Source organism: Chaetura pelagica, unplaced genomic scaffold, assembly GCF_000747805.2.
Source record: "Chaetura pelagica isolate M959 unplaced genomic scaffold, ChaPel_1.0 scaffold93, whole genome shotgun sequence".
NCBI classification, from domain to species: Eukaryota; Metazoa; Chordata; class Aves; order Apodiformes; family Apodidae; genus Chaetura; species Chaetura pelagica.
Genome location: NW_009952800.1, coordinates 83,743 through 91,721, shown reverse-complemented (window position 1 = coordinate 91,721; position 7,979 = coordinate 83,743). Strand labels below are relative to the sequence as shown.

Sequence of the window (7,979 nt, the reverse complement as noted above, 5' to 3'; positions counted from 1 at the left end):
GCGGGCCCCGGCAGCGGCCGCTGTCTGTGTTTGCGTGCAGGCTGGAGACCCTCCTTTCGGTATTACAGCAAGTGGGCCGCGCTCTTCGGGGCCGCCATCTCGGTGGTGATCATGTTCCTCATGACCTGGTGGGCGGCCCTCATCGCCTTCGGCATCGTCATCTTCCTCCTGGGATACGTCCTCTACAAAAAGCCGGGTGTGTGGCGGTGACCCGGCACCGGCGTTGTCCCTCCTGCAAGGGACTGTCCCTCCTGTTGCTAATCCATCTTCCTCGTGTAGATGTCAACTGGGGCTCCTCCATGCAAGCCAGCTCCTACAACATGGCTCTCAACTACTCGGTGGGGCTGAGCGAAGTGGATGAGCACGTCAAGAACTACAGGCAAGGGCAGCTTGGCGCGGCACTGGGAACAGAGGGAGGGGGATGCAGAGCCAGCCACCACTGCCAGCAACTTCTGGGTGGCTTCATGGCCATGTCCTCACCACCATCCTCAGTAACTGGGAAGCCCAAAATGTGGCTGTACCCAAAAATCCCACAACTTTGCCATGTGGGCAGACGGAAAGCAGGCCTGCTCTGTTCCAGGCAGGCATGTTGGTCTCATCTGATATAAAAAGACTGAAGAGTGAGGCTGGACTTTCAGCCTAAAGATGCTCCCTACCAGTTGCTGCTGGCCAGACATAGGAGAAGAGACACAGCTCCTCCCAGAGAGGCTTGGTGCCTCTAAAGCACCAGCCTTCACCCCCTTTCCTCTCCTTGCCTGCAGACCACAGTGCCTGGTGCTGACCGGCCCTCCCAATTTCCGCCCGGCCCTGGTGGACTTTGTGGGGACGTTCACCAAGAACCTCAGCCTGATGCTCTGTGGCAACGTGCTGATTGTGAGCAACCTGCAAAAGCCAGTTGGTTTCTTGTCCTGGGGGCTGTGGCCACCTGTGGGTGATGGGCTGGGGAATCCAGATGTGTCCTGGTGGGTTCACAGGGTGGGGAGCGAAATGTGCCTGTTTGAGTGCTGCTGCTGCTGCTGAAACATTTCACCTGGAAGCCTCTCCAGCTTGTTAAGCAATATTGATGAAGTACCAAGATGTCCCTGTGGGGTACTGGCTTCTCCTTGCCAATTAATTGACAAAGCAAAGATGGGGTAGGATGAGGTGGTTGCTCAGAGGACAGGGGTGGTCCTGAAGCCTCAACAGACACTGGAGACAGGTGGTGCAGCAAATGCCAGTTCGTGGGCAGCCAAGGGACTGCTGGCACCAAGGGCACTGGCTGCTGACTCCCAAAATTGGCTGGTTTTCTTGCTGTGATTGCAACATCCCACGTGTGCAGTGTCCAGGTCTTGCCAAGAGGAGCTGGAGGTCCTTGGTGGCAAGACCTCCAGCTGGAAGGGGTCACCTGAGCCCCTGCCCCTGCTTCCCTCAGGGTCCACGGAAGCAGAAGATGCCGGAGTCCCGGCTGACAGCAGATGGCCATACCAAGTGGCTCATGAAGAGGAAGATCAAGGCTTTCTACACTGATGTGGTGGCTGAGGATCTGAGGAGTGGTGTCCAAATGCTCATCCAGGTACAACCATCCTTGGCTGTTGACCATCAGGGTCCTTCATCTTCCATCACCTCTGGGCACCCCTCCCCCCATCTTTGCATTGTTCCCCTGTGGACTGACACCCCCATGTCCATCTGTCCCTGCAGAGGGGGTCTCATGGGGACATCTATCCATAGGCTGCTGGCCTTGGGAAGATGAGACCCAACATCCTGGTGCTGGGTTACAAGAGGAACTGGCAGACAGCATCCCCACAGAGCCTGGAGGACTACGTGGGCATCCTGCAGTACGGCCCTGCTGCCTCCTCTGCCCCTTGGGGACACCAGCGCCCAGCGGTGGCCCTGCAGTTGGTTGTGGGGACACTGTGTGCAGGGTCCAGCTAAACTGGCAGTGCCACCCGACCTGTGCTGGCCACCACCAACTGCCTTCTCTCTCCTTCCAGTGATGCCTTTGACTTCAAGTATGGTGTGTGTTTAATGAGGATGAAGGATGGGCTGAATGTTTCCCGAGTGATGCAGGCTCACGGTAAGTGGTGTGGGCAGCCAGGGATGCTGGGAGACATGTTGGAGAGGTGGGATGTGCCAGCCGGTGCTGTGTCCCCTGGTGAAGGTCACAGTCCTGGTGAGACATCACTCCTGGGCTGGGACCTGGGCTGCCCATGCTCTTCTCCTCCCTCCCCAGTGAACCCCATGTTCGAGGCAGCGGAGCATCCCGAGAACGGCACTGGTGGCAGAGCAGCCCTGGGCACAGGTTGGTCCTTGGGGCTGCCCAGAGCACCCCTGGCTCCAAGGATTATTTTGGGGGGAGCCCCTCACCAACACTGGGATCCTCCTGTCCTGGCAGCAGGCCCAGCCAGCTTGGCCAGTGAGCAGCAGGCAAGCACCATCTTCCAGAGTGAGCAGGGCAAGAAGACCATCGACATCTACTGGCTCTTCGATGACGGAGGTAACGTTCTCCCTTGGCAGCTGTGCCTCTTCACTGTCTGTCTGTCCAATGCCTCCATCGTGGTGCCCAGGAGGGCTCAGTCCTTCTCGTGTGGTGCCAGGGCACGTGGGGCCCCCATTGCTGCCATGCCCACCCGTGAGTGTTTTGGGGACAGGTCTCACGCTGCTCATCCCCTACCTCCTGGGGCGCAAGAAGCGGTGGGGAAAGTGCAAAATCCGGGTGTTTGTCGGGGGGCAGATCAACAGGATGGATGAGGAGAGGAAGGCGTAAGTGCTGGTGGTCCCTGCTGTCCCTCAGCCACGGGCCACTGCTGCTGTCCCCACGGGAGGGTGGCAGGAGCTGCTGCAAACCCTGAGTCCCTCAGGCTCAGGGATCTGTGAGCTTCGACCTGGCTGCTTTGCCTTGCTCCTTCAAAAATCCATGTGATTGTGGAATGGGGAAAAAAAAAACAAACAAGCATGACCCGAGGACAGCAGCAGGGGTTCCTGCCAGGACAAGTCCCTGCTGGAGCCACGGTGCTCTGCTAATTCTCGGAAAATGTGTCCCTTCCTCTCTGGTAGGATTGTCTCTCTGCTGAGCAAGTTCCGTCTCGGCTTCCACGAGGTCCACATCCTCCCTGACATCAACCAGAAACCCTGGCCAGAGCAGTAACGCCCCCTTCCCCTTCTCCCCCCACCCAACACCCCCAAACCCACCCGGACCCTCCTCCCCGGCACCATCTGCTTGTCTTGCAGCATCAAGAGGTTCGACGACCTGATCGCCCCCTTCAGGCTGAACGATGGCTTCAAAGACGAGGCCACGGTGAACGAGATGAGGCAGGGCTGTCCCTGGAAGATTTCTGACGAGGAAGTCGATAAAAACAGAGCTAAGGTAGCACTGGTGCCAGGGCAGGGGGTTCCCACAAAGGCTGTCTTGCTTTTGAGACAAAAGTCAGTCTTTCTGGAAACAATTTGTTTGCATTTCCCAACCCTCTTTGCTCCGCAGTCGCTCCGACAAGTGAGGCTGAACGAGATTCTGCTGGATTACTCGCGGGACGCGGCGCTCATCGCCATGTAGGTGCCAGCAACACCCTCCCATCCATTTCTTGCTCCATGGAATGGTCCCTCTGGGTGTTCCCCCTCCACCCAACACGGAGAGATCCTGAGCAGACACCCCAGCACTGCAGTGGGATGGTGCTGCACCGCAGGGAGAAGCCCTTGGCGGGCACCAAGGGGTCCCGTTGGATGCGGTGCTGCCCTGTTTTAGGGAAATAACCTGGGGATTAGGAGAGAGGGGCAGGGTGGGAGGAGGGGCTGTGCCTCACTGGGCCCCTCACTGCACCACAGCACGCTGCCCATCGGCAGGAAGGGGCGCTGCCCCAGCTCCCTCTACATGGCCTGGCTCGAGACCCTCTCGCGGGACCTGAGACCCCCCATCATCCTCACGCGCGGAAACCAAGAGAACGTGCTGACCTTCTACTGCCAATAAAACCTCCTGGATCCCTGCCGACTTGGGATGTGAATTTTTCAAGACAGTTTTGATCTCAGAGCACGCTCGTCCCAGGGTCTAGGGGAGCAGTGAAGGGGTGTGGTGGCCAGCTCCTGGGAAATGGCCACCCTGTGCAGATGCCACCATCTTACAAAGATGACTTGTGCCCATCTCAGTCACACAGAAGCAAAATAATGCAGGGGATTGCTCCAGCCCTGGTTTTAGTGGGAACCATGCAGTGAGGTGTGCAGTCCCATCACAAGAGCAGCAAGGGGACAGTGGGACCCCTGCACCTGCACCCCCAGGACAGCCTTGGGGTGTGCAGGTACTGACTCACAACCCCAGCAAAGCCACCATCCTGGGGTGAGAACTGCCCCAGGGGACAGGAGGGGGTCAGCACCCAGCCCAGGAGCTGCAGAGACCCTTGGGGACAGGGACTGCCAGCCTCACAACAGGCCAGGCCCATCCATCCCTGACAGCCAAGCAGCAGTGAGATGTCACCTCAGGCTGCAGTGCCTGATGGACACACACACAATCAACCAGCAGAACCAGGACATTTCCTGTTACAAACTTCCCAGAGTGGGTTTCTCCCACCCTGTGCCAGGCAGGAGCAAAGCTCCTTTCCAAAAGCACAACCCAGGCCCCCTCGTCGCACTGCAGGAGAAACACACAGCTCCATTCCTCTTGTTCCTTACAGAATTTACTGATAATCACCACCAGCTTTAGAAGTGTCAGTAGAAAAATAAAATTTACAGAGGATTTTTCTTTCCTATCATACAAAGATTTGTTCGTGCAGCCACAGTTTGTTCTGTCCCTCAGCACAGAGGGTGTTTGAACACAGAAAGCAGGGCCCACATCTACCCTCAAGCAGTGACATTTCTCTTGCCTGACACTGGTGGCTGGGCTCCCTGGCCAGGGGGTCACAGCACTGCCCAGTGTGGACATTTTTGCAAGTTCTGTGCAGCTTTTGGTAGGTCTGACTGAGCAAAGTCTACCCATGGAAGAGATCCCTCCACTTGCCTCCCCCAGGACAAGGAACAGAAAGAGAAGACCAAAGCCATGTGGTTGAGAGGGCAGGGGGCACTGCCAATCTGGTGCATGGACTCAAGACTGCTCCTCCTTCCAGGTCTGATCTGGCTCTACTGGAGAGGGAGGTTGGGAAGGCAGCCAGGGGACACAAAGATCTCACCCCCCCCTCCTGCAGCTGATTGTTCACCTTTTATGCAAGAACTCCCTGAAATTTTCACAGCTCTTGGGCACAAAGAGGCACAACCAGCTCCAACCACTTCACTTCCAAACAGCAGCCAAGCTGCCAGCTCTTCAATTGAAGCAGATCCTCCCCTCAAAACAAATCCCAGTGGGTAGAAAACAGGAAGGTTTCTTTTTTCCCAGCATCAAGGGATTTTATTTAAGCCCCTTTTTTTTCATTTGCTCTGAGCTCTGAACAGGATTTGTCCCTGTGGGCCTCAGAGAGGAGGAACCGTCCTCGTGCCCCAGCATGTGGCACGTGGAGAAAAGTGCTTTTCCCAGCTTAGTCCTTGCTACAGAGGATGGCAGGAGCCTGGGAAGGGGAGCACAGGGGGTGCCCAGGACACTGGTTTCCATCATCACCTGAAAGGTAAGGTCAGACCTGCCCAGTGAGAAACCTGTAATCCATCCAGGATAACTCATGTGAATGAAACCAGGTGTTCCAGGCACAAAATGCGTGTGCAGCCATTGGAAATAAGTGGGAAACAGGGAAAAGACAGCTAGAGAGAGCATTATTGCTGCTGTGGAGATGGAAGGAGAGGCCCAGCCTTCCTCCCTGGGGATGTGGTGGGAGGAAGACCAGCCCTCTACACCCATGTGGTGCTCCAGAGATCAGTATAAGTTACCCCACTTGGAGCTCACCCACTCAGGGGGAAGGTTCATGTTAAAGTCTTTCCTAAACTGCACAGCTTTATTCCTTGAATTAAGACAGGCTAAAATTTAGAGTCATCTCAGCAAGGAGCTCCTGAAAAATACCACTCTGGAAAAGCTGGTACAGAGGGAGAAATTCTTTTCCATGCTAAATGTAGGGCCCTGCTGAGGGTTGTTCCAGCCCAGCACGTGATGTGCCACCAGACAGGAGGGTAGACTAAAGAGTTAGTTAAAGTCATTTAAAAACAAAACAAACTAAAACAATTCATTAGAGGAGAACATAATGCCTGTTGGTCTGGGGCTGTGTTCACATGGCTCATCCCTGGTGGACATGGGAATCACCCAGGCTCTTCCCAGGACCCTCCTAGACATCCCACCCACCAGATGAGGATGATTCCATGAGCTGGCCAGCAACCTTCAAAAACCAGTGAAGACACTCAGTTCCACCACACCCATGTAAACATGATTAACAAGTAACAGGAGAAGAGCAGAGGAGTTTAAAAACACAAGTCTCCTTCACAGCCTGAAAAGCAACAGCCCACATCCCTTGGGATCTCCAGCTTGGGTTCAGATGTGCTTCCTCTTGGGCAGAGGGTGCATGGTGACAAGAAGGACTCCACCATCATAAAATTCACACCACCAGTGATCCTTTTCACTCCCCCTGCCCACAGCATTCACAGTCACAAGTTTCCACTTTCATGCCTCTTTCCTTGTGCTGCTCACTGTGACCAAGAGCTGGGGCAAGGAAGAAGACAAATCCATTTTCTTGTTTAAAAAAAATACAATAAAAATCACATTAAAAGAGCTTCAGGTTCACTGCAAACCAAGCAGCAGGAGGTGAAAGCATTCAGTGAGCTCTGAAGACATGCCTTGACTCTGTAGTACTTCCCAGGACAGCTGGTGTCACATCTTAATTAAGTCCCATCATTACAATTCATCACGGGTACAAGGGGCTTCCCACTGCTGGAAGCCATTTTCCCAGTCCTCCAGAGAAATAAGGTTTCACTTGGCACTTAATGTTACCAAAAAGTAACAAAACTCACAATGTTTAGGTTAATTTGAAGGCAGGAGCAGGCCTTCATGTAGCCTGTAGCCAGAGGAGAAGCCCAGGCCCAGCCTAGCCATGTCTTTCGTTTGGGAGCCGGTGCAGGCAGGTCCTTTGATCTCCCTTGGATCTGGGAACTCTGGATTCTGAGGGAAGAGCTAAAGAGTGGCTAAAATGCGTAGGAAGGAAACCACCACCACGCAGAAGGTCTGCCCCACTCCTAAAACCAGGGCTTCAAAGGGGCTCATTTTTTTCCCCGCAGCTCTGTAAACACCAGCAATGGCAGCACCTGTGGGAGAAGGAGGGGGGAGAAGTGGGAAGACGTGAGGGCTGAGGTTGGGATATACCCTGTTGTGCCACGGGGATGGAAGGGGGAGGTTTGGATGTGAGGTGAGAGAGGGCCCTGTGCCCCAGCTGGCAGAAAAACCACAACAAACCTCAGCCAGTAACACACACATCCTGGTGGCAACTGGGAATCCGAGGGGAAAACTCTGCTGGGGTGGCTCAGGACATGCTCTCCTCACCAGCTCTACATCAGATCCTACACCTACACCTCCACCACGAACCACAAGCTGCAAATACCACCCAGTTCTGGGCACAGACACCAATCCTGTGGGGTTTTTTTTTTAACCTCAGGAACCTGCAAGCCCAGCTGGCTCAGCACCCCTTGGCACCCGGGCTTCACAGCTGGGATGGCTGGACTCTCAAACACGGGGTAAGGAGAGAAAACAAGGCAAAGCATCCATATCCATACAGAAGGCACCTTCTGACCCCTCCCAGCCCCAGCCCGGCCGGTGTTTAGGAGCATCTACCGTACTTGTGAGGATGCCGGCGGTGATGGGTCCCACGATGCCCATCAGCAGGAGGCTCACGGACATGAACCGCCCGTACTTGTGATGCCGGAGCGTGAAGAGCGCTAGCAAAGCAGCCGGGACGTGGAAAGAGAGCGAAGACACCAGAGCCCAGAGGAAGACGCCGTACCACATCTCTGCGGAGAGAGAAGGCCCGTCAGGCCGGCCCGGGGCCCGCGGGGCTCCAGCTGGGCCGGCAGCAGCGCCCCTCCCCAGGAAGGGACCCGGGAAGGTACCTGGGAAG

At 55.5% G+C, this 7,979-nt stretch overlaps 2 protein-coding genes across 2 annotated transcripts in view; one reads left to right on the top strand and one right to left on the bottom strand.

Annotated features, from left to right (window-relative positions):
- SLC12A3 (solute carrier family 12 (sodium/chloride transporter), member 3) overlaps positions 1-3,947 on the top strand; it is a 7,982-nt gene extending 4,035 nt beyond the window's left edge. The window contains exons 13-25 of the mRNA XM_009994904.1: positions 41-196; positions 280-379; positions 762-873; positions 1,412-1,552; positions 1,708-1,814; positions 1,971-2,053; positions 2,210-2,278; positions 2,372-2,473; positions 2,628-2,739; positions 3,034-3,120; positions 3,208-3,343; positions 3,458-3,525; positions 3,799-3,947. Of these exons, the coding sequence (XP_009993206.1) occupies positions 41-196; positions 280-379; positions 762-873; positions 1,412-1,552; positions 1,708-1,814; positions 1,971-2,053; positions 2,210-2,278; positions 2,372-2,473; positions 2,628-2,739; positions 3,034-3,120; positions 3,208-3,343; positions 3,458-3,525; positions 3,799-3,940 (1,415 nt within the window). The 3' untranslated portion in view covers positions 3,941-3,947. The remainder of the gene's footprint in view (positions 1-40; positions 197-279; positions 380-761; positions 874-1,411; positions 1,553-1,707; positions 1,815-1,970; positions 2,054-2,209; positions 2,279-2,371; positions 2,474-2,627; positions 2,740-3,033; positions 3,121-3,207; positions 3,344-3,457; positions 3,526-3,798) is intronic.
- Positions 3,948-7,042: 3,095 nt separating this feature from the next.
- Positions 7,043-7,870, bottom strand: TMEM170A (transmembrane protein 170A). The gene is made up of 2 exons (XM_009994897.1): positions 7,702-7,870; positions 7,043-7,173 (listed from the first exon to the last, which is right to left on the bottom strand). Exons 1-2 carry the CDS (start codon positions 7,868-7,870, stop codon positions 7,043-7,045), a joined length of 300 nt encoding a protein of 99 aa, XP_009993199.1.
- Between the last annotated feature and the right edge of the window lie 109 nt (positions 7,871-7,979).

What these genes read in the sequence shown, in the direction of transcription:
- TMEM170A (XM_009994897.1), bottom strand. Translation starts at nt 7,870, where the DNA reads ATGTGGTACGGCGTCTTCCTCTGGGCTCTGGTGTCTTCGCTCTCTTTC. An exon ending in CACCGCCGGCATCCTCACAA is followed by an intron (nt 7,174 to 7,701) that starts GTACGGTAGATG and finishes CTTCTCCCACAG; the next exon opens with GTGCTGCCATTGCTGGTGTT.